At 40.7% G+C, this 26,965-nt stretch overlaps 1 protein-coding gene across 1 annotated transcript in view; it reads right to left on the reverse strand.

Moving 5' to 3' along the window:
* Positions 1–26,965, reverse strand: part of CSMD3 (CUB and Sushi multiple domains 3) — a 2,043,988-nt gene that overhangs the window by 368,395 nt on the left and 1,648,628 nt on the right. Inside the window, exon 45 of the mRNA XM_030189879.1 lies at positions 26,151–26,296. Coding sequence (XP_030045739.1) covers positions 26,151–26,296 — 146 coding nt within the window. The remainder of the gene's footprint in view (positions 1–26,150; positions 26,297–26,965) is intronic.

Raw genomic sequence — 26,965 nt, forward strand, 5'->3', positions numbered from 1 at the left:
AGAAACCATGGCTCTAATACTGTGAAACATGATATGAAACTCTAGAAGTATCCTAGCCTTGGCATAAGTATAAGAAATGAAGGCTGCAAGCCAATTTGAAAGGGTGCATTTACCGATGGCAGTCCTCATTCTGTTGGTGTCAAAAATATGTTTGTGCTGCTTTTGATAGCTTTTAATTCCTTTGTTTTTTTTACATCTGTGAAGATTTTGCAAAAGGAGGGATTATGATCAGGCCCCAGTCACTGCAGCACTAATTTTGAGTGTCCATAAGAGACATGGACCTGTTACAACTCATGCACTTCTTAAAACCTCTGGGAGTTTTAAGGGATAAGTCTGGAAAAATAGCTGAGGTAAAATCAAACACTTGCTTTTGAAAAACATTTCCCAGCCAGGAGCTCGAGGCTTAAGGGGGCCTAGGCAGCTGTGAACAAAAATCAAAGTACCAAAAGCAAAAGAAAAGAAAAGTAAAGGAATCTGGCTCAGAGTGACACTTACGTGAAGGGACAAAATAATAGAAGGAAAATCGCGAGACAAGGTGATCATAATGGAAAAAAGATACAAGCTGAGGAGGAGCCGAAAAAAACAGCATCATCACTACTGTGCAGAAAGAAAAAGACTGAACTGGTCCTCTATGATGACAGTGGGCAGGAAGACATTTGCATGCATGGTACACCACTCTCAAATGATTCTAGAAAGTTGCTTGGGAGTGGTTACCATACTAGACTCTGTTGGATGATATGATATCATTGATATCACCCATCAGAATATGACATTCACTTGTTCAGTACCCATGTCTGTTTTATCATTCCATCCATAAGTAATTCCCTTATCTCTGATTTGTCCTGTCTTGATTAGATTGTAAGCTCTGTAGAGCAGGGACTTCTCTTACATGGTTAGTGTATAGCGCTGCATACGTCTAGTAGCATTATGGAAACTACAAGTAGTAGTAGTAATGACATCCTGCTTGTCCTCAAAGAACATGCTGTTCATTAAAAAGAACTTGGCTGAGCCTTCCTTTCTCTTTTCTCCCTTTTCTACTGGGGTTGAGGAGAAGAATTTTAAAGAATTGAAGATAGGAGACAGGTACTATGGTTAAAGATGGGACGTGAGGGATTAGAGAGATGTGTTGGCAGTCAGTAGGGATTTGGTTGAGTGGGAAAAAGGAAGGAATGATAGGTGTAAGGTGTGAGAAAGCCTACCACCCCTTTTTTCGCAATGCAGGGGAAGAGACATTCTTTGTGAGTCTTTAGGTACAATGATGGGGGGAGGGGGGGTTGCATTTATTTTTTGTCATTCATATTTAGTCAGAAGCTATTGAAGCAGAGTACATTGAGGTTACTGTAGGAATTTTTCTGTCCCTGGAGAATAACAAGCCTGATCTCAGGGGCCCCTTTTACTAAGCCGTGTAGGAGCCTATATGCACCCAACACATGCCAAATTGGAGTTGCCGCCTGGTTACCATGTGGCCCTTGCAATAATTTCAATTTTGGTGCGTATCCGCTATGAGTGTCTGAAAATTTTATTTCAGGCATTTTTTGCAGGAACGCTGAAAAATGGATCTGCGCGCACACAAAACCCGCGTCTACAATACTGCAAGCCATTTTTCAGTGCGCCTTTGTAAAAGGACCCCTGAGTTTGTACCTTAGGTGATGGTGGGGGAGGGGAGGCTCAATTACACCTGATGGGATGGGAAAATAGCATGCATCCCAAAAGTGGCCAAGTTGGAGAGGGAAACCAAGAAGGAGAGATTAGCTTAATTTTAAGGTGGCTGGTGTACAATTGGTATCTCCTATTTCTTTTAGGAAATAGTAGGCATTGGTCTACTGAGCCTATGTCAGGATGCCAAACTCCTACGTGACACAATTGACCATTCCAGAGCTAGAAAATGGATCAGGTTTTGTACTATTTGGTTGAATCAAAATCTCAAAATTTGTAAAAGAATGATTTTCTGGCCCATGTGATAGTCCTTTGGAGTAGATCAGCTAGAAGAAAAGGATGAGCTGCTATCCTTCCCCTGACTGAGCTTGAAATATGGTATCCTTGTGCCACATGTATTTAGGTGGGCCCAACTAACTCACCACATTATCAAAAGCTCAGTAATTTCAAATTCATGTCAAGTGAGCCAGTATCGTGGAATTTATTCTGTTAAGTGATCTCATCAGGCCATTGCACAGCACACTGTTTCAAGATGCTGAGGGAGAACTCATTGAGACCTAACAGTGGCTTAGAGAAGGTCTGGAAGAAGGACACCAATGTACAGCAGGGGAATATAAAGTGCACTCATTTTTGGACATTTATTTAATTATCTCCCTTGTCTTATAGAATCACTGTCCAGCTTATTTTTAAAAGATCGCCGGCCATCTTCCGACATAAATCGGGAGATGGCCGGCGATCTCCTGAACCTGACCAAATCGGTATAATCGAAAGCCGATTTTGGCTGGCGCCAACTGCTTTCCGCCGTGGAGCCAGCAAAACTTCAAGGCAAAGTACAGAAGGTGGGACGGGGGCGGGATGGAGCAGGGATGGGGCGGGGCTACGAGATAACCGGCTTCGCCCTATAATGGAAAAAAGATGGCCGGATCGAACGAGCAGTTCGCCGGCTGCACTTTGTCCATTTATTTTTAGGACCAAGTGGCAAAAAAAGTGCCCCAATTGACCAGATGACCAACGGAGGGAATCGGGGATGACCTCCCCTTACTCCTCCAGTGGTCACCAACCCCCTCCCACCCTAAAATAAAAAAAAACAACAACATTTTTTCCAGCCTCTATGCCAGCCTCAAATGTCATACTCAGGTCCATGCCAGCAGTATGCAGGTCCCTGGAGCACTTTTAGTGGGTGCAGTGCACTTCAGACAGGTGGACCCAGGCCCATCCCCCCCTACCTGTTACACTTGTGGTGGTATATGTTGAGCCCTCCAACCCCCCCAAAAAAACCCCACTATACCCACATGTAGGTGCCCCCCTTCACCCCTTAAGGCTATGGCAGTGGTGTAGAGTTGTGGGGAGGGGGGTTTGGGGGGGATTTGGGGGGGCTCAGCACACAAGGAAAGGGAGGTATGCACCTGGGAGCACCAGTGCAGTGCCCCCTAGTGTGCCTGGTTGGTGTCCTGGCATGTCAAGGGGGCCAGTGCACTACAAATGCTGGGTCCTCCCATGACCAAAAGGCTTGCATTTCGCCGGGTTTGAGATGGCCGGGCCCGGTTTCGATTATGGCCAAAAACCGAACCCAGCCATCTCTAAACATGGCGATCTCAACGTTCGACCTAAATGTTGAGATTTAGCTGGCGCCAACCACATTATCGAAGGAAAAGATGGCCGGTCATCTTTTTCGAAAATACGGTTGGCTCCGCCCATTTACGGAGCCGGCCACGGAGATGGCCAGCACCGTTCGATTATGCCCCTCTGTATTTCTTCACTCATCAACATACTGGACTCTATGAAATATGTGGAAACTTGGGGTAAAACAATAAGGGATGACACTGCAATAGACATACATGTGATATATGAATGCTGTGTTTAGCAGCTCTTCTGACAAGTGTGGGGATAGATACAACTGGATAAATAATTAGCTCACAGTGGTCAGCATTTTTTTAAATGCCAGCCACCCCAGTCTTCATATACCTGGATATTCAGCCCTGGACCACACCCAGATTCCAGCACTGAATATCCAGGTATGTCTAGCTGCCAGTACTTATCCAAGTACCAGCTGATATTCAGTTCACTATTCAAGTAAGTGACTTCATAAAGTTAGGGCAGCCTTTTTACTGGCCTAACGTTTTCTGGGGATTTACCTGGTTAGTGGACTAATGGTATTTTTTATGACATCTAAGTCCGACTTTGGACATTTTGCTCAAAACATTCAGAATCCAAAAATGGCCACTTTCTATATAGTAATAGATGACGACAGAGAAAGACCTGTAGGTCCATCCAGTCTGCCCAACAAGACAAAACTCATATGTGCTACTTTATGTGTATACCTGACTTTGATTTGTATCTGCAATTTTCAGGGCACAAACTGTAGAAGTCTGCCCAGCACTAGCCCCACCTCACAACTACTAGCCCCGCCTCCCACCACCGGCTCTGCCACCCAATCTCCGCTAAGCTTCTGAGGATTCATTCCTTCTGAACACGATTCCTTTATGTTTATCCCACGCATTTTTGAATTCCGTTACCATTTTCATCTCCACCACCTCCCACGGGAGGGCATTCCAAGTATCCACCACTCTCGCCGTGAAAAAATACTGACATTTTTCTTTAGTCTGCCCCCCTTCAATCTCATTTCATGTCCTCTAGTTCTACCGCCTTCCCATCTCTGGAAAATGTTCGTTTGCAGATTAATACCTTTCAAATATTTGAATGTCTGTATCATGTCACCCCTGTTTCTCCTTTCCTCCTGGGTATACATATTCAGGTCAGCCAGTATTTCCTCATACGTCTTGTAACGCAAATCCCATACCATTTTTGTAGCTTTTCTTTGCACTGCTTCAATTTTTTTTCATCCTTAGCAAGATACGGCCTCCAAAACTAAACACAATACTCCAAGCGGGGCCTCACCAATGACATATACAGGGGCATCAACACCTCCTTTCTTCTGCTGGTCACACCTCTCTCTATACAGCCTAGCAACCTTCTAGCTACGATCACAGCCTTGTCACACTGTTTTGTTGCCTTCAGATCCTGAGATACTATCACCCCAAGATCCCTCTCTCCATCTGTACATATCAGATTCTCACTGCCTAACACATATGTCTCCTGTGGATTTCTATTCCCTAAGTGCATCACTTTGCATTTCTTCGCATTGAATTCGAATTGCAAAACCATAGACCATTCTTCTAGCTTCTGCAGATTTATTTGTTTATTATTACATTTGTACCCCACGTTTTCCCACTCAAAGCAGGTTCAATGCAGCTTACATAATAATATGGATTACAAAGTATTGATAGAGAAAATATAAGTTAATTATAACAGAGTGATAAAAGAGATAGGTTGGTAGAGATGGGGAAGGGTGAAGGGAGTATAAGAGGTATGAGCAAGGGTTAGATGAGCATTGGAGGAGGGGGAGAGGAGGGGGAGGGGATAGGACACGGGAAAAGCATAGGAAAAATCATTTTCATGTTTTCCACTCCCGGGTGTCCACTCTGTTACAAATCCTAGTATCGTCTGCAAAAAGGGAAACTTTACCTTCTAACCCTTCAACAATGTCAATCACAAATATATATGTTTTTGTTTTCTGTTCATTTATCTTTTTGGTGCATTTTTGAAGGACAAAAATGTCCAAATGAAACAAAATCAAGCCATTGGGATGTAGAAGGAGCCAGCATTCTTAGTAGACTGGGTACTGCAGTGGATTTCACCTAAAGGCTCAAAGGTACACATCTCATTGTTATTGCCTTTTATTGTATAGTGAGCCCTCAAAAACCTACCAAAAAGCTACTGTACCCAACTGTACACCACTACCATACCCCTTATTGCTGCAGGTGTCACCTATATGTGGGGTCAGTAGGTTTTTGGTGGGTTTCCAATACAAGTGTAACAGTTGAAGTGGATTATTGGCCTGGGTCCCCTTCTCCATAGTGCACTGCTGACCACTATGCAACTCCATGGACCTGCTTGCTGCTCTAATAGGACTGGCTATAACATCTAAGGCTGTCATATAGGCTGGTATGTTACTATTTCTTTCATACTTTTGGGGGTAGGAGAGGATCAGTGACCAATGAGGGGGGGGTAAGGGGGTCATTCCTTTATTTTTCCAGTGGTCATCTGGTTATTTAGGATACTTTTTTGTGGCTTAGTCATTACTAAAATAGGTCTAGACCAAAATGTCTTAGTTTAAGTCCTGGGCATTTTTGTTTTGTTCCATTATGGCTGAAAAATGTTCAAGGAACGCCCAGATCCTGCTGATATGTCCCCTTGAGATATAGACATACTGCAGATGAACAGCATAGAAAAACATCTGGAAAACGGGTTTCAAAGATACCGATTTGGACGTTTTGACAAGAAAAGAGTCAAGTCTAATCTGCCTAAACGTGGGTACTTCCAACAATAGTTTGTAAACTGATCTCAAACTATGATTTGGTTGGTAAATTTTCAGGACATTAGCAACTGCAAGAGGTGTTTCATTGTTCAAACCTTTACAAATTGTAATAAGCACCTTAAACTGCACACAAAAATTAACTAGAAGCCAAGGTAACTCCTTTAAAATTGGGGTAATATAACAGGAACGCTAAAATAGCATGCCTTGTGGTAAAATAACCAATCTTTCTGGTAGCCTGTGTTGATAGCTTCCCCTCTAATATCCTTAGCCTTAAACATGATCTTTCTAAACTGGAAAAATGTGGTAATGTTAAATTCAACCTTGATGGAACACGGTATGAATGGAAAACAATAGGCAAAATGAGAGGGTAAAGAGATAAAAACAAGTAGATCAATGTTTGACTGTAAGTAGTATGTAGTGAAATTGGCCTTTTCCCTCCGAATATAACTACCAATGTGTTCCTCCTGTTTGGTTCAAAATTGTGTACTCTCAATCGATGAAACATTTAAACAATGTTTGAATTAAAAGAAGGGATACTTTTGAATAATTTTCAGATTATTTCCCCAGTGTTTGACTATTTTATCAGTTTGTTTCAATGTTGTTTGGTAATAATATGTTGTTAAAATGTTGAAATCTATTTTACATGCATTAATTCATAGGGTGACAAGCATTAAACACATTTTGCATCTACTTTTTTTTTAACGTTTGTTAATAAATCTAATGCATGTTTATTTTTGGGTCTCGAAATAGTGAGAGGATTTAAAAGGAGATAGGCGTACTGGGTCCATACCTTTCCAGTATGGTGGCAGAGTGTGTCCTTTGACCCACACTGAGGCTGATGATTTTCAAATCTCCCCATCTAGCTGCCTAAGGTGTGCTAAAAGTAGCCTGTGAACTGAAGCCACATTTAGCATGGCTGTAAAATGGCTGCATTTTCCAATTCCTCCAATAATTGTCATGCACTAATTTCCCAATTAGCGCATAACTATTAGCACGGGAGCCCTTATCAGCACCTATTCTCCAGGCGATAAGGGCTCACACACTAATCCTGCACTAATCAGTATGTGGTGATGTACCTATGCTAACCAATTAGTGCTGTGTATACCTACTTTCCACCCCAAACACGCCCCCTGTATTTTTTAGCACATGGGAAGCATGTTTATTTACTTATTTGTTACATTTGTATCCCACATTTTTCCACCTATTTGCAGGCTCAATGTGGCTTACACAGTACCGTAAAGGCATTCGCCAAGTCCGGTAGGGGACAAGTACAAAAGATGTTATGGTGGAATAGGGAAGATAAGATTCAGGCACGTGGGGTTACAGGTAAGGAGGGTTTGATAATATCCAATACGATCTTTGGTAGTGAAGTGTTGCAGAGTTGAAGCATTTAAGTTGGGCTAGTCGGGTATGCCTTTCTGAAAAGATAAGTCTTTAATTTATTTTTTTGTTACATTTGTAGCCTGTGCTTTCCCACTCATGGCAGGCTCAATGTGGCTTACATAGGGCAATGGAGGGTTAAGTGATTGTCTAGAGTCACAAGGAGCTGCCTGTGCCTGCAGTGGGAATTGAACTCAATTCCTCAGTTCCCCAGAACCAAAGTCCACCACCCTAACCACTAGGCCACTCCGCCACACCTGAGTTTCTGAATTTTAGGTGATTGTAGATTGTTTTCACAGCTTGTGGCAGTGCGTTCCACAGTTGTGTGCTTATGTAAGAGAAGTTGAACGCATGGGTTGTCTTGTATTTAAGTGCTTTGCAATTTGGGTAGTGGAAATTCAGGTGTAACCCCCGTCTCTCCTGAGAATTAAACTTTCCAATCAAGAACTCAGAGTGCCTCTGAGATGTAGTCTGGCCAGACACTCTGACATTCCTCAGGAGCAAGATGAGGAATACAAAAAAAATATTAATTCAGATGGAATGAATTTTTCAGAAAAAACAAATTTATTGTATTAAATTTTTAACTTCAGTGAACACAAGTTTTGCAACTCCTACTGCAATCACTCGGTTACTATTCACATCAACTTAGTAACATTCAGCATACAGTTACAACTTAACAACATGGACTTTTACAAATTTGGATAACCTTTACCTTTATCATTTGATTCTATGTTTAATTCTATGTTTCTTTCCCCAGCTTCTCTCCCAGACACCACCTCCAGCAATTAAACAGTATCAGATAAGTATCTATTTATATGTGCACATATAACATATAACAACCCTAAACTGCATATGTCAAATATTAAGAACTGATCCTTTGGTTTTTTTTTCTCTCTCTTCTCTCCTGCAGGTTCTCCAAACTACACAAGGTAAGTATAAAAGTTTATTATTTTACTCTCTTGACTTTACTGTTTTTTTGATGGTTCCAGTCCAGCGGATCACAGATGTGAAAGGATACTTCAATTCCCGCCTTCTTCTTCTTTCCTTTCCTCTTTTACACGTTGGGTACCATATGACTCACTGCAGTGATGATCTCTGGCCAGAGCGCAGGTTTCAGGAACTGACGCACCTACTAACCTAAGCTTCTAAAAATCAACAATTAAAAACCCTAAACTTAACTAAACCACTTAACACGTTTTCTGTAGGCACACTTAAATGTTTTCCCTAACTAGCTAGCCCAATTAAAAAAAACAGATAATTATTTTTTTCCCTATTCTATTCCTTCCCACAGTTATCCCATCAGAAATCAATTCAATAACCCCTATCCTCTTCCAGTATTAACATATTCCGTCACCAGAATGAATAAGATACTCAGTTCTTACAGTCAACAGGGCTCACTGCATACTCAGCCCAACTAGGTGATCCTTAATCAAACACTTAAAAGAAGTGTTTTTTTATTCCCTCTTATCTGCCAGGACTCTAAATAACAGCTTTTACAGCAGTTTCAGATTTATTCTAAATCCAGATTTTCCCCATGGCAGAATTAGTCAGGAGCTGTGCTACTTACTGCCCAGCCTGGTCACACACAGCTCTCAGTATCATCAGTCACCACACTTTCATCATATCACAAATGTGACAGACTGCTGAAACACTGTAGTTACCAGCAATCACCTCTTTCCTAAATCAGTCACCTTAACCACAGAACATATTCTCTTTAAAAATAACACACAGCTGTACTCAGTTAACACACATACTACCAGCTTCAACCTTACCTCCCAACTGCCCAGCAAGCCGTTTCCCAGACAACCAATTGCTCAGCTGAGTGATGTCTGAGAGTGATGTCACTGAATAGAACCCTTATTCAGCCCAGTTGAGATTATTTAACCCCTTGGGGTAAGTCCGTGATGAACTGGTACTATTTCTGGTTGGGAGATTAATCAGGTCAATCATGTAACCTGGGACTTCACCGTAGATAATCTTATGGACCAGGGTGCAGGTCTTGAAAGTGATGTGTTCTCTGATTGGAAGCCAGTACAGTTTTTCACGGAGTGGTGTGGCACTTTGGAATTGTGTTTTACCAAATATCAAGCTGGCTGCTGTGTTTTGGGCCGTCTGGAGTTTCTTTGTGAGTTGTTCTTTATATCCCGCATAGATTTTATTGCAGTAATCAATGTGGCTTAGTACCATTGATTGAATTAAATTACGGAAAATTTCCCTTGGGAAGAAAGGTTTTATACGCTTGAGTTTCCACATTGAATGAAACATTTTCTTTACGGTGGAGTTCACTTGGGTCTCAAGTGTAAGATTGCTATCAATAGTAACACCTAATATTTTGAGACTATCGGAAATGGGAAGGGAATGAAGTGGTTAAGGTTGTGGGTTTGTAATTGTGCTGGGATGAGAGGATAAGGCAATGTGTTTTATCGGTGTTCAGCTTCAGTTGAAATGAGTTTGCCCATGAGTGCATGGTGTTCAATCCACGCTTGATGTCATTGGAGATTTCTGATAAATCGTGTCTAAAAGGGATGTAGATCGTAACATCATCAGCAAAGATGAACGGGTGGAGACCTTGATTTGAGATGTTCTTAACACACACTACTTTGTTAGCTCATGCTAAATTCATTAGCACACCTTAGTAAAAGGATCCCATAATGACTTATACCAATTTATCCTCTTTATATACATAGATCTCACCTAAGCTTTTCAAAACAATCCAATATATTTTATACCTAATACCATCTATGTCTATAAAATGTTGGATTATGTGGAAAGACACTTTGCTGTAGTACAAAAAATACAATGTTATATTGCAAAACTCAAACATAATTGAAGCACAGAAAGGGTTTATGCTGAGGTATTGTGTAGGCCAAAGTAATTTTTCATAGTCTTTGAATGTACAGAATATTGGCATGTTTACAACCCATAGCTAGAAAATTTCTCATTCTGAACCAATTTAACAGTCAATGTCAGCTGGAAAGTCATTTCTGTTATCAAGTCTGAAATAATACAATATATGTTGTGTGTGATCAAGGAATACTAAAAGCTGGGAAAGGTAAACAATAATGAAGTGAATGGCACCCTGAGGATGTTGCCTTGATAATGATTTTATTTTTTTCTGGACCAATTGGTAACATAGAGCGTTATACATAAATACAGTAGAGTAGACTTGTCAGAGTATAATGACAGTAAACATCATATTGATGGTATGTGAACATGATGGAATTAAGGGGAAAAACAAAATGAAAATAAAAGATTAAAGGAAAAAAAATATTCTTTAAAGTATTAGTACTGTGTTTTTTTTTGTGTTAGAAAATTCTCTGTAAGCAGCTAAAGCAAACAAAAAATGTTCCATATAGTTCAGGTCATTCACTCTTTTAGTGCAGTTAACCAAAGGGTAATTACCAAACCAACTCTGATGCATGACCTGAATAAAACATCAAGGTGAACTTGAAAGCCTGAGAAATAGATACCAGAGGAGTACAGCATATTCAGGATCTGCATTTCAGTTATGATATTTCATTGAAAGGCGATCTCAGTGTATGATGCTTAGTAAAGCCACTCCCATCATTTTGATTTTTGCACATTTTCAGCAAAACGTCCAAAGTTGGATTTTGATTTCATGTTGACAATGCCCCTCCACGTGCGCTTGTTACGCATGCTGAAATGGACAGTGGTCTCTGTCATAAAACATACGAGGACAGACTTATAGACTTCAATATGTATACTCTGGAAGAAACCTACATGTGGTTGCAAAATATTGTGGTAACAACTAAACTATATTTTCACCTTGTAGCTTTCACAACATTCACTAGAGGAAGTAGAGTATTGAGGAGGAAAAAAAGCCTCTTTACGTCAGCGGTCTGAATTTATCTTGCATACAGACACACAGAGCAACACTTCTTCATTGGCTAAGAAACCTCCAATCTCTTTCACATTCCTCTTTATGTTTTTCCAATTTTATACATTTTCAATTTTTATCATTCAAAAAAACATTGAGTGTAGCATATATCTTTAATGTATTCACAAAATTCAAAGGAATAGCACTTACCTTTAATGTGTCATCCAATATGGTCGCCGCATCTCAAGAAAGATATAGTAGAATTGGAAAAGGTGCAGAGAAGGGCGACTAAAATGATAGCGGGGATGGGACGACTTCCTTATGAAGAAAAATTAAGGAGGCTAGGGCTATTCAGCTTGGAGAAGAGATGGCTGAGAGGAGACATGATAGAGGTATATAAAATAATGAGTGGAGTGGAACAGGTGGATGTAAAGCATCTGTTCACGCTTTCCAAAAATACTAGGACTAGGGGGCATGCAATGAAACTACAGTGTAGTAAATTTAAAACAAATCGGAGAAAAGTTTTCTTCACTCAACGTGTAATTAAACTCTGGAATTTGTTGCCAGAGAAAGTGGTGAAGGCAGTTAGCTTAGCAGAGTTTAAAAAGGGGTTGGACGGTTTCCTAAAGGACAAGTCCATAAACCGCTACTAAATGGACTTGGGAAAAATCCACAATTCCAGGAATAACATGTATAGAATGTTTGTATGTTTTGGGAAGCTTGCCAGGTGCCCTTGGCCTGGATTGGCCGCTGTTGTGGACAGGATGCTGGGCTCGATGGACCCTTGGTCTTTTCCCAGTATGGCATTACTTATGTACTTATGTACATTGCTTAAATGGATTCCACTTAATGAATTCTGATGGGGTCCCGTTTTGCCAATCAATTATAGTTGGCTTTATCAAGGAGATCCATATATTGTTTCCAAACTAATTCACAGAATGCACATCCCTGTGCAGTCACTGCCCATGTCTATTTTCAGCCAAAAAAATGCCATTTTTGCAGTGCACTGAAAAATGGCCCTGTGCGCATCCAGTACACACATTTACACCAGCGCAGGCCATTTTTCAGCACACCTTAGTAAAAGGACCCCTGAAGTTTGTGAATACATTGAAGATATATGCTATACTCAATGTCTTTTTGAATGATATAAATTGGAAAAACATAAAGAGGAAAGTGAAAGAGATTGGAGGTTTGTTAGCCAATGAAGAAATGTTGCTCTGTGAGTCTGTAAGCAAGATAAATTCAGACCACTGACGTACAGAGGCTTTTTTCCTCCTCAATGCTGTACTTCCTCTAGTGAATGTTGTGAAAGGTACAAGGTGAAAACATAGTTAAGTTGTTACCACAATATTCTGCAACCACATGTAGGTTTTGACAAGTGTTCTTTATTTTGGCGGTGGAGTTCTTAATACTTTAAAGTACTCTGGAAGAAAGGCAAGAGAGTGGGGATATGATGAGGCATTTCAATATCTCCATGGTATTAATATACAGTAGGTGAATCTATTTCAAATGAAGGAAAACAGTGGAATGAGAGGGCATAGGATGAAGATAAAAGGTTATAGATTAAGGAGTAATCAAAAGAAATACTTTCTTACAGAAAGGGATGTGGATATGTGGAACAGCTTCCCAGTGGAGGTGGTGGAGACAAAGAGTGTCTGAATTCAAGAAAGCATGGGTCAAACACAGGGGATCTGTTAGGGAGAGGTGAAGATAGTAGATGCTGTGGATGGGCAGATTGGATGGACCATTTGACCTTTATCTGCTGACATGTTTCTATGTTTCTATAAAGCAGATAGAATTTGAAAAAACAGAGAGAGAAAATGCATCCTTGCATCCTTAACAAGTGGCAGCGTAAGAAAAATTAACATTGGATGTAAGAAAGCAAAAACAAAATGTAAATAATGATTCCTCAGTAAACAAAGAAAACATTATGAAGTGTAAAAGTGGATTGTCTCACCTTGAATGTTGCTGTTTAGGGAATACAGCCTGTGAGAGCAATCAAATTGCCTGTTTGTTGAACTGGTTACTGGTCTCTAGGCAAACTTAACAGTGATGTCATGTTAGACTGAAGAAAAAAGTACTTGTGTTAGCCTGACCTAATCTGAAGGAAGTTGTGATCGGGCTGAACACTCTACTTCCTGGCAGTGCAGCTGTTCAACACAATTTTAGTTATACTGTTTTAATAATGGTTCACATGTGCCCCTGCATGAGTCATTTTCAGAATGTAGTTTTACTAAAGTTGAACAAGTGGACTGAATTTTACAGTAATAAAGTTGTTGGGATAAAATTGTTAACAGTAATTGCATTTACTTTACTCAAAAAGTATTGGAATATGCTGTTGCTTTTTTTTATTTTTTAAGGGAAGGGGTTGTGAATTTTAAGTAAAACACTGTTAATGTGTAGTTTCCAGTGCTTAAGTATTAAAACATGCATTTAATTTTACTTAAGTACTTTGACCTAGTATTTTGAACAAAATTGGGTGTGTCCTATGCAACTTTGGAGCACTTGTTCTAAGGGTGTTCAAAAATTCAAATTTTGGGGGTGGGGTGGGCGGAGTGATAGATAACTTGACAGTGTTGTTAAATATGGTCATTCCTATTTTGGGGAATATATCAATCTTTCCTGATAAGGATTCTGGGCTGACTCCATTGGCATGAAGGCCTCCCTGTTGGCATTCAAGTGCATGCTATTTCACTGGAGAAAACCTGATCCACCTGATGTGAGCTTGTGGAGAATGTAAATGTTTCAAATGTTGAAGCTGGACGAGATAGCAGTAGATGAGAAGAATGAGATCAGTTGGGAGAGCTTTCTAAACGTTTGGGAATTATTTTAGAAGCTCCTCGCTGAAGATATGGGGTTATTGTTGTTTGGTTGTGACTTGTATATTAGTCCTCTGGAACAGGTTGAGACAGATCCAACAGACACATCCAACAGACTGCTAAAACTTGTCATTTCTTTCTCTATAATATCACCAAGAATTGTCCCTTCCTTTCTGAGCACACTACCAAAACCCTTATCCACATTCTCATCACTTCATGCTTAGACTACTGCAACTTACTTCTCACAGGTCTCCCACTAAGCCATCTCTCTCCCCTTCAATGTGTTCAAAATTCTGCTGCACAGCTTATATTCTGCCAGTATTGCTAAGCTCATATTAGCCTTCTCCTTAAGTCACTTCATTGACTCCCTATCTGTTTCCGCATACAGTTCAAACTCTTCTTATTGACTTACAAGTGCCTTCACTCTGCAGCTCATCGTACCTCTCTACACTTATCTTCTTATTCTCCTTCATGGGAACTCTGTTCATCAGGTAAATCTCTCTTATCTGCACCTTTCTCCTCCATTGCCAACTCCAGACTCTGTTCCATTTATCATGCTTCACCATATGCCTGGAAAGACTACCTGAGTCAGTATGTTAAGCTCCATCTACCATAGCAATTAGAGTAGAACTTACAAAAGATTCACTATCCAGTGTCTCCAGTACTGCAGAGATGTCCAAAGGGGCATCAATATCTTGTGGACCATTTGATTTCTTCTCAGAGGAATTTGAGACAATCAGATAATAAACCTTGAGCAAAAGGTGAAATCTTATCATCTGGAACATATAAAACTTCCTTTATATTCTTTAACATTTCTCTAGGTGTGACCAAAGTAGAACATGTAAAGTTCGCAGATCACAAATTATCACTTCTTGCATAATTCTCCATTTCTCCTGCATAAATTAGCTATATCCACAATAAAAGTAGCCTGGGCTGCTTTCAAATCTTTAATATCTTTTTCATTGTCAGCAATCCTCTTTTCTAGGTTTTAATTATCTACCTGATCTTTATAAACTTGTCTCTCCAATTATACCACTCTCGGTTGTAAAATATTATTTTGTTGTATCATAATTTTTCCAAGTTCCACTAGAGCTCTCCATATGAAATATAAATGCACTTCATAGGGAGTCAGAGTTAAAAACAGGAAATTCAATTTCACCTCAAGCTCTAAAGAATCATGTTCAAATAAAGATTACTCATTTACTGCTCTACCAGGTGACTCTCCGGGCCACAGGATTGCAACTGAGGGAAGGATCATACTTCCCAACATCTGCTTTACCTCTTCCAGTGATGGAAAATCCCCCTCTTGCTGCTTGGCATCATTGCTGTTATGCAGGGGGTCAAAAGAGACTGTGCTGGTGAGATGACAAATGAGGGTTGAAGGGGTGGCAGCCTAGCATCAGGGCTGAGGGTGACTTCCAACCCTAGAAGAGCCAGTATACCTCCAGTCATTGAAGCATCTTCAAGTGGGCTGTCAACGTTCTTCAACATCTTCTGAGACCCGAGCTGCTACATATACCTCTCAATGGCTCCAGGTGTTGAGAAACTATTCTTCTGCTGAGAGGAGTGTGCAGAAGCCCTCCCCCATTGCTTAGGCATCAGAACTGTGACAAAAGCCGAAGAAAAACTCAGGAGCAGGACATGGAACGTCAGGTCAGTCAGCCATCTTGGCTACATGGTTTAGGCTGCTTTTAACTCGTAACTCCTATTCACTTGTTCAGTACCCATGTCTGTTTTATCATTTCCACCTTAAGTAATCCTCTTATCCCTTATTTGTCCTATTTGCTTGGCTTGATTAGATTGTAAGCTCTGATGAGCAGGGACTGCCTCTTGCATGTTTAGTGTACAGTGCAGCATATGTCTAGTAGCGCTATAGAAATGATAAGAAGTAGCAGTAGTAGTAAATGTAGTTGTGTCATTTATAATGGTGGGGGGAGGAGAGGGGACACATCCCTCCCCCCATTTCAGCACTTAACGCATGTTCTCCTACTGTCATATCTTGATTACTACAGTTAGTGCTGTTAAGGTATGATAAGGTTCTGAATGTGTTTTTACACACATTTCTGTATAGTGTTTTGTAGTGGAGGGATTATGTGTTAGTCTTACTGAGGTGACACCAAAACTTTAATCTAATTTTAGTTTATTATAACATCATATGGGGTTTTAGAAAATGTTGCAGAATCTATTGTGTGTTGAGATAGTTGTCTTTCTAGCAGACATGTGTGTGATCAAGTTTAAATCATGAGATGCTGCCAGATAAGGAATCTTTAAATACAGTTGAATTGTTTCCATAGGTTTCTATATGGTTTAGTGTTAAAAATGTTTGAAATTATTGTGTATAAAATATGCAACTTGTCATCCATGAAGACACGTGAAGGCATTACTTTTCAATAAGTGTAGCCAGCAGCTACACTTCCTTGGACTTCAGTCCCTTCACTACCATTTCAAGTTTATAGATTGAATGCATTGCGAGAAAAACCTCACTCATTGACCTTCAATTTCACTTATTGGGGTGGTACATACCAATCTTCTAGATGGGCTACCCTTGGTATCTCTGCCAACAAAGGTAGAAAAAAGAATTGTATTTTATATTAATTAATTGAAATATGTCAGTTTTTGGAATGCGCATCTGCCACAGCAGATGGCTGGGGTTTGTGAGAAAAATCTCACTCATTTGGCCTTCAATTTCCAGCATCGCAGTGGTAAATCTCCAGCATTTGGATGCGCCACACTTAGCGTCTTTGGGTGCAGAAGGAGGAAGTGAGTAGTGACCTTTTGTGCAGTGGGTCACTTCCTGCTTGCCATAGCCAGTGGAGGAGAGAGAGTGTATCCCTCTCTCACACTCGCTTGTGGTCTGGTGGCTAACCCTTCCCCCTTGTTTACTTGTAAAGGCATTTTTCTCCTCTCCAGAGGTCGCTGCTAGCAATAACGTTTTACACACCGCTGCCAGCGTTGCACCCAAAGCCTTCCTACCACTGCATTCAACCCCTGTGGCAACAGGAAGTTATTAGGCTCATTTTCAAAAGAGAAGGACGCCCATCTTTCGGCATAAATCGGAAGATGGGCGTCCTTCTCACAGGGTCAATTAAAACGGTATAATCAAAAGCCGATTTTGGACATCCCCAACTGCTTTCCATCACAGGGATGGCCAAAGTTCAAGGAGGCATATCAGAGGCGTAGCGAAGGTGGGACCTGGGTGTGCCTAACACTAGGACGTCCTCGACTCATAATGGAAAGAAACAAGGACGTCCCTGACAAACACTTGGATGACTTTACCTGGTCATGTTTTTCTTACAACCAAGGTACAAAAAGATGCCCAAAATGACCAGATGACCACCAGAGAGAATCGGGGATGACCTCCCCTTACTCCCCCAGTGGTCATTAACCTCCTCCCATCCTCAAAAAACATCTTTAAAAATATTGATTGCCAGCCTCTATGCCACCCTCAGATGTCATACTCAGGTCCATCACAGCAGTATGCAGGTCCCTGGAGCAGTTTTAGTGGGTGCAGTGCACTTCAGGCAGGCGAACCTAGGCCCATCCCTCCTACCTGTTACATTTGTGGAGGAAATAGCGAGCCCTCCAAAAACCACCAGAAACCCACTGTACCCACATCCAGGTGCCCCTCTTCACCCATAGGGGCTACTGTAGTTGTGTACAGTTGTGGGTAGTGGTTTTTTTTTGGGGGGGGTTGGGGTGCTCAGCACACAAGGTAAGGGATCTATGTGTCTGGGAGCAATTTATGAAGTCCACTGCAGTGCCCCCTAGGGTGCCCAGTTCATGTCCTGGCATGTCAGGGGGACCAGTGCACTACAAATGCTGGCTTGCATTTGGTGATTTCTAAAATTGACGTCCTTGGTTTCCATTATCGCCGAAAATCAGAAACGACCAAGTCTAGGTACAACCATCTCCAAGGATTACCAAATTTCAGGATTTGGGCGTCCCTGACCGTATTATCGAAACGAAAGCTGGCCATCCATCTTGTTTTGAAAATACAGGTTTCCCTGCCCCTGGATGGGGACGTTTTGCGAGGACGTCCAAATTGAAACAGGACGTCCCTTTCGATTATGTCCCTCCACATCACAGGTACTGACTAAGGCAGCGGGAATGCTTCGGGACCGAAGCTGACAGCAGTGTGTGAAATGCTACCACTAGCAGCAACCTCTGTAGGGGAAAAGTTTCCTTTACTGGTAAACACGGGTGGGGGAGAGCAGATGAGAAATAAAGTGCTGACTTGCAGGATGGGGGATGGCTGAAGTGATACACGTCTGCATCAGGCTCCTCAGAAGAAGGGCCAAGGTCAACCACATGAAACTACATGATACATAGACATCAAAAGGGGTGAGTTTTCCATGGGGTGGAGGGTTTGGGGACAGACAAAAGGGGCAAATTGCCATGAGGTATGGGTGGGGTGAGGGGTTCCTGGGATTTCCTTCCTGAAAGCACTGTAAGGGAAGGGCAGTGATGATCTAGGTGCACTAGTTTTGTTTTTTTGTTTTTTTTTTTTGGGGGGGGGGAGAGAGAGAGAGCCTGTTGTTAAACATTTACCAGCACACCACTGGACAACATGACCTGTTCCTGAAGAATGCTTAATGCAGAGCCATGAAAAGTATGTATGTTTTTATCATCTCCTTGTAGGAAGATGGCAGGCTCAACCATGCTGTTAATATTTGTAAGTGTTAAACTGGATTCAGATGCAATGATGACCTGTTTGTCTTCTGAGAAGGTTTAGCAGCTTAAAAATGGTCATGGTGCATGGTTTTGTTGTTTTGTTTTTTAGGCATTTCTCTGTTGCTTTTTCAGAGATGAGCTGATGATTTCATTTTGTCTGAGAGGGTGCTTATTTGTGATTATTAGAATTGCACTGATGCATGCTGATCCAGTGTACAACAGAGAGTTGGAATTTTATTCAGATGCCACAAAAGTGGGGAATTAGAAATGTGATACACATCTTCATTAACTGGATTCCAGAGCTGTATTTTTATTTCTAGTTCTGATATAGGGATTAATATCTATCTATCTATCTATCTATCTATCTATCTATCTATCTATCTATCTATCTATCTATCTATCTATCTATCTATCTATCTATCTATCTATCTATCTATCTATATTGTAAAGAGTATGTAGGAAAGGCCCCAAAGGAACCCTGGGATAGGCCAGAATACCCCCGTTATAGGCAGGCATTCCCCAGGAAAAAACTAGAAATAAAGAACTACAACTCCCAGCATGCCCCAAAGGAGCCTGGGGATAAGAGAAACTATGTGCATTCCCAGGAGTCTCCAGAGGAGGGCCGCAGGGGAAGGAGTAAGGCTGATTCTCCAACCTGGTGGAAGAGGTGGTGGAACAGGTGGGTGGAGAAAGAAGAGACACCAAAAAGCTTTAATGAAAGAAAGGGTGAGCAGCTGGGAGAAGGGCGGGGCGAGGAGAATATGGATTGGGCTCCTGAGGAGAGAGAGGCAGAGAGTGAGCCTTGCCCTATGGAGTTGACTGAACCGGAGAGCGCCCTGGAAGAGCCGATGGACTTTTCAGCTCTGGCTCAGCGAAAGCCAAGGGAGTAGCGTGGCCAAGCCGGGTCAAGCGGGAGGAGGTCAGGTAGGAGTATGACTGACCAAGAGGGTGGGACCCTAGGCTTTGAGCCCGCGCAGAGCCATTGTATTTTGAAAGCTTGACTAGAACTGAACTGTGTTTTTTTGAAAGCCTGGCTAAGCTGAGTTGTGTTTTGAAAGCTTGGCTAGAGCTGAACTGTGTTTTTGAAAGCCTGGCTAAATTGAGCTGTGTTTTGGAAAACTTGGCTAGAACTGAACTGTATTTTGAAAGCTTGGCTAGACCTGAACTGTGTTTTGAAAGCCTGGCTAAACTGAGCTGTATTTTGAAAGCTTGGCTAGAACTGAACTGTGTTTTTGAAAGCCTGACTAAATTGAGCTGTGTTTTGGAAAGCTTGGCTAGAACTGAACTGTATTTTGAAAGCTTGGCTAGACCTGAACTGTGTTTTTGAAAGCCTGGCTAAACTGAGCTGTGTTTTTGAAAGCCTGGCTAAACTGAGCTGTGTTTTTGAAAGCCTGGCTAAACTGAGCTGTGTTTTGAAAACTTGGCTAGAACTGAACTGTGTTTTGGAAGCCTGGCTAAACTGAGCAGTGGGGTAAAGCTTGGCTAAAAGTGAACTGTGTTTTGGAAAACCCCGCTACACTGAACAGGGTATTTTTTTCCTTTTTTTTTTTATTATTTGCTGCTACTCTCCCCCAGGAGGGAGGGAGAGGAAGCAGCTGTGGAAGCCTGGACTGGGCAACTAACCGGCTTGAAAAAGGTGAACGATAACTGTGCTTTGTTTTGTGTTTTGGTGCCACAACTGAGGGAAGGAGGGAAGCCCCTCCTAGGCAATAAAAAGCTTCATTGTTCTGAGAAAAAAAGGAGCAGTACTGGAAGGTGTTCGTCAGGTTGTGGAGAGCTGCAACCGTTGAGAAAAGAGGATCCACTTTACAATATATAGATAGAAAGATAGATATAGATATATATGCAGTGACACCATGGATTTGTAGTCATTATTATATGCCTTGTTTTATTAATAATTCCTGTCCCGCTTTCAGTACCCTACCGACATATATCTATCTATATATCTATATCTATATCTATATATATATATATATATATATATATATATATATATATATGTCGGTAGGGTACTGAAAGCGGGTTTTCTATCCCACATTTTCCCACCTCTTTGCAGGCTCAATGTGGCTTACAATGTGTCATTAGTAGATAGTAGAATGAGAGATAACAGTTAGAATTACATAATAGAGTAGCATAATCGAAATTTAAACAAGTAGATATAAGTAAAATAACAGTGCTGATAATAGGTAAGGTGGAGATATCATAGAGAATAACGTTATCAAACTTCGAACAAGTAGATGCAGGCAAAAAACATTGCTGATAGTAGGTAAGGTTGCTATGTATTACATTTATAGTTACTGGTTTTGTTGGTATGCCTTGTTGAATTTCCTGGAGCTTTTACTTGTGCAGTTGAAGAGATATGTTTGATATGGTTTGATGCGATTTATGTATTTGAACAGGTTATTGATTGATTTGATATAGATCTAGTCTGCTTCTAGAACTATATTTCCTGTATGCTGTTATAAACTGTGGTCTCCCAGATAGAAGCTGCAGGTGGAGAAGTAGTTGATGTGTACCCAGATAGTCTAATCATCTCTGATATTCTTGGAACATCTATTGATAAAGTTAACACATGAGCTACTCTATTACTGTCATTAGTCTTTGAAGTAGATAAACCTTTTCTGCTAAGAATGTATGGGTTTTTTTCTATCTTGTATAGGGAAACCCAGGAGAAATGTAGGTCCTTCCTGGAGTTACGAACAAGCATTACTTGATTAGGCATAGAGGGTTTCCTTACATTTCCTTTTAAATGTTTAGTTACTTAATTAATTTATTTATTTGGATTTTGCTCACACCATTTTCAGTAGTAGCTCAAGATGAGTTACATTCAGGTATACTAGGTAGTTTCATGTCCCAGGAGAGCTCACAATCTATGGGCCATGTTTAATAAGTCGTGCTATAGGCACACTAACTTTTTAATGTGTGCTAATGCTGGAGACACCCTATGTCTTTAGCTAAAAAGTTAGCATGCCTATAGCATGGCTTTGTAAACAGGGCACTAAGTTTGTACTTGAGGCTATGGCGAGTTAAATGAATGACCCAAGATCACAAGGAACAGCAGTGGGATTTGAATCGGCCACCTCTGGATGTCATTATGGGCCCCTTTTACAAAGCTGCAATAAAAGGGTCCATTGGTGCATGGATTTGCCGCATACTGAGGTCCCCTTTTACCACAGTGAGTAAAAGGATTTTTTTTAAAAAAGGAAATGGCCATTCAGTAGGTGAACCACTTGCCATGCGAACATTTCCCTGGGCAGCCCTCACCACCACCTATTTAGAAGCTGGTAAGGGCTCCCATGCTAACCCGATGGTAACCAGGAAGTGCGTGGAGCTGCCCGATTATTGCCGGGTAAGCCTCCAGTGCTAAACAAATAAAAGTATTTTTTTCAGCACCAGAAATGGCGCATGTTGGGGGCAGGCACTACTGCTAGACAGTAGCCCAGCAGTAGTGCTGGATTGGTAGGTAGCAAAGCAGCAGTACAGGTACCGCCACTTTATAAAAGGGGCCCTACATTTTCTGTGACCCTATGCAGCTGAAATGTGATGCATTAAGGTTTCATCTACATCATTTTACCTTTTAGTTTAATAGTAATTTATTTAACTTTATTTTTTTGTATCATGATCGTTATGCATGTATGTTGTAATTCATTGATTCTTAGAAATTGTGGGCTATAAGCCTCTTAAATAAATAAATACATACATACATACATGCATATAAATTGACAAAGCATATAGAAGGAGCAGCTTTCTGTCTGGTCTCAGTTCTTATCTCAATGCATTGCCTATGGCACATATTACAACTTTTCTTGCTACTGCACCCCCCTAGAGCCCTGCAAAGTTGAAAGCTAAAATGGTCGAAGGGCCTTCGAACAATCTCTAGCCTCATACCAATTTTGGGTCAGCTAGGTATAGTCATTCAGAAGTTACAAACGGACATGTGTGCATACCCATAGACAGAAATATAACAAGAAATGCTGTCATAAAACAAGAACATGTAGCAGGAAGATACAGAAATATTTCTCATTGTTTTGGGTGCCACAGGCTTGGTAAAAACAACAACAAAAGACTTCCAAATGCACCTGGATAAGTTGTCTATATATATTACATTCTTATGAACTCCAGAAAGAAGTTCTGTATGGCACAATGCAAGTATAACGGCAAGCATTAGCAGTAAATTTGAGAGGCTCACACCATATTGCACACATCATAGCTTAGGAATGAGGCTCATTTCTGTATTGGTATGCACAAAACTAGCACATTTGGAGAAATTGCCCCCATTGAAATGAGAGACAAGTGTGTTCTGATAAACCTCTTTTACCAAGGATAAGATGAAATGAAAAAAATATTCTGTTCTGCAGTAATTATATTCACAAAGAAAACAGTTGGCTTTTCAAGGCAAACATTTATATATACATAGGCAATAAGTTTAATTTTTCATCAGATTTCTCAATTTTAGGACATCTTTTGCTTGTTTCAGACTGTCATTTTAACATTAAAAGAATGTAATGCTCATTAGAACTTTTAACATACAAAACTGATTGTATGCATGTTAATGTGTAGTTTAATATGTGTTAATTGTCCTTGGAAGCTGGAACCTGACAAAGCTACAAGATGGATGAGTCTATCATGTGTACCAATGCAGAAGGCTGCCTATATGAGGCAGATCAAGCCATTGCAGCAGGTGGCACCTATCATGACCAGACCTGATTCAATCTGACCACAGTTTTGCAGCAAATTTGCATGTGAGAGGGGAGGAATGTGTAGCCTGCAAGTGTCCCCCCACCCCTTTGATATGCTTATAGGGAATCCTACATTTATACTGCTATTGTCTGAGACAGAGTGGAAGAAAGAGAAAATATACTGCTCCTTGCAAAAAAGGGGGAGGGGGCTTAGGGAATGAAACAAAGGACTCTATGGCTCAATATAGGATCTTGTGGGGAGAAAATAAGCAATGATTTTGAATCTTGGGGGTGGGGATTTAGGGCAATAATGTTCCTGGGACTGGGAGGTGCGACCTGAAGGGGGGAGTGAATGAGAGAACTGTTCCTGGGGAGGATGGGGGCACTCAGTAAGATTGAAGGTGGGAAAGAAGAGAGAGGGGACTTCTTCTGGGATTGGAGGGGCAGGAGGAATGCATGGCTGGAGGTATACCCAGTTAATTCCCTCTGTCCCCCAGTTTTCCTAAGAACAAAGCTCTATAATATAAAAACTGCATAACTGTTGTCCAATCATTCAGCCTCATTGTAGCCTATAGGGATATGTCTTCGTTTGAAAAGGAATGGAAAATGTCTATAACAGTTCCCATATTGCTTCATGTTATTTTTAATTCAAAAAATGTTTTGTTCTATGTCAACAGTGTATACTATTTTGCAATAGTACACACTATTTGAGCAAAAGTACTATTTTGTAATACTGAGCACTATTGAAAAAATAGTGTATACTATTGTAAAATAGTATGCATTGTTGATGGTATTGTTCCAAAATGAATTGAAATAATACAAAATTAAGAAGATGAAAAATCCTGCACATGACATTGGAAACTAAACAAAATGACATGTTTTGCCCTGCACGCCCTTAGTAGTCTGCCATACAGATCTGGCTAGATCAGGGGTCCTCATCCCAGTCCTCAGGACACACCTAGCCAGTCAGATTTTCACAATGAATATGCATAAGATAAATGTGCATATAGTGGAGGTAGGGTATGCAAATCTGTTTCAATCATATTCATTGTGGGCATCCTGAAAACCTGTCTGGCTAGGTGTGTACTGAGTACTAGGGCTTCAAGTTATTACAGAATTTGCAGCCTGCTAGACAAACCCAGTGCTAGTCAAATGACTATTCAATTCTACTCTCATAATTCACCAGAAAAATCTGGCCAAGTAGCTGCTGGTGTTTACACTAGGATTTGCAATATTTCATATTAACCATGTCACTATCATTCAGGCAGTCCTGACAGTAATTCAAGGTATAAACAGGTTAAAATACTTCCAGGTTATTTGTAAATAAACATTAATGATGTCATAGTCTGTTCTAACTGGAGCTTAAAATCAAGGGAACAGGAGTAACATGAAAAATGAAAAAAATATGAATAACGTTCCCCATGTTTTAGGTTTGTTTGTTGACTTGTTGCATCTTTACATTATCAACTGAATTAAAAGAAGTATTTGAAATCTACTAGGCCAAGTTTTGTTTTCCCAACAATTTGCAGTATTAAGCAGAAGGTTTTTGTTTTTTTTTAACAACAATTGTGAAGTTATTTTACAGCTAAAATTATATATCTGGCATTGATTTATCACATTTGCCCTTCCAAAGTGATATACAATACCAATTACAGGTAAAGCAAAAGTATCTTGTCAGCAGAACACTAGGCATCTGTGAATGGATTTTTAACAGATTTTTCATTTTTTCTGTTTGTGATAAATCTGCTGAAAGCAGGTCTCATGTGGAGGAGAAAATGAGGCAGAGGTGTGAGAAAAGTGGGAACTGTTAAATTATTATTCTTTAATTAAAATGTTTTAATTAAAATGGCTCCTGGCCTGTTAAGTCACTTGTTTGGGGTAACTGCTAATTTTTGCACTTAACCAGTTAACGCCATTGAAAATAACCTGTTAGCGTCAAACTGAAAACCAGCTATTTTAGGGATGTTCTGGGGGCAGAGTTGGCACTTGGTCAGTTAAGTGCCAATATTCAACACTTACCTGGCCAGGTTAACTGAATAAAAGTCAGTCCTATCTTTATGTAGTAACCCGTAGCCAGTTAATGGGTCCTTTTATTAAGGCACGTAGACACCTACGTGCATCCAACACATGCCAAATTGGAACTACCACTCGGCTACCATGTGCCCTGGGTGGTAATTCCAGTTTTGATGCATGCCCAAAACACACAGTAGAAAATATTTTCTATTTTCTATTATGTGGCACTTACCTGGCAGTAATAGGCAGTTTACGCGCACTGGCCACTTACCGCCTGGTTAGCACGTGAGACCTTACCGCTAGGTCAATGGGGGGTGATAAGGTCTCAGGCCAAAAATGGATGCACGCTGGTTTTAATTTTGCCACATGTCCATTTTCGGCCACAAAAAAGCGCCTTTTTTCTAGGCGCTGAAAAATTGACCCGCGTGCGTCCCAAACACATGTCTGTACCAGCGCAGGCCACTTTTAGGTGCACCTTAGTAAAAGGGCCCCTAAGTGCTGAATATTGCACTTAACTGGATCTGCATTAGTCAGCTCCAGAAACCCAGAAATTCAATGCCTGTGTCCAGACATGGCCCACTATTGAATTTCTAGGTGTAACGCTGGCGGTGGTTAGCAAAACGTTGATCGCCACAGACTGAACATCAGGCCCAATAAGTTTAAAAACAATGTGAATAGCCAAGTAATGTGGTAACAAGTAATTAGATAATACTAACCGTGGTAACTGAGAACAAAGAAGCCACTTGTTGTGAAGTCACTGTGAAACTTAATTAGAATCTGGTTTGATGTGCTGTACACTGACTCCAAGGCAGTATTGCCACTAAACTGTCCAATCTGTGGTGAGTTTTGTTCAGGTCCATCCCTAAAAAATTGAAAAAAAAAAGAAAAACAAAATTAAGGGGAAAAGTAATTTTCTTGTGCATACAAAATATATTACATACAAAGCATTAGCATTGTTTCAGAGAATATAATTCTACTTAGGTATGTTTATGTTTATTGAATACTTGATATACCGCCTTTCACAGCCAATCAGTTTACAATTACTATGAAATTCAATCTTATAAAAGAAAAGAACTACAAATTAAATAGGACAGAATAGGGAGTCCGTAAAACATGAAATTAGAAGATTAAAAACTGGAACTCAGCCAGGCACTGCTACACTCATGTGTCCTGAAAGGCCTGAGAGAAAAGGTGAGTCTTAAAAGCAGTTCTAAATCTAGGGTAAGAAGATTCAGCATGGATTGAGGCAAGGGGGAGGGGGGTTGTGGAGTTTCATATGAAAGGGACAGTGCAAAAAAAAGTATGAATGTCTTGTGGATTTGAGCTTGGTACAAATACAGATGGCAGAGATAATTGGCACTCATAACAGAGCAAAGTGTGAAGAAGGGGTGATTGGGGGTCACCTGGGAATGCAAGTAGGGAGGTACACCAGAACCTTATAAGTCAGTGTCATGATTTTGTGTTGGATTTGAAATGAAACGGGGAGCCAATGGTGCTGTTACATCAGAGGAGAAACTCGATCAACCTCTGC

Source organism: Microcaecilia unicolor, chromosome 1 (assembly GCF_901765095.1).
Source record: "Microcaecilia unicolor chromosome 1, aMicUni1.1, whole genome shotgun sequence".
Classification (NCBI taxonomy): Eukaryota; Metazoa; Chordata; class Amphibia; order Gymnophiona; family Siphonopidae; genus Microcaecilia; species Microcaecilia unicolor.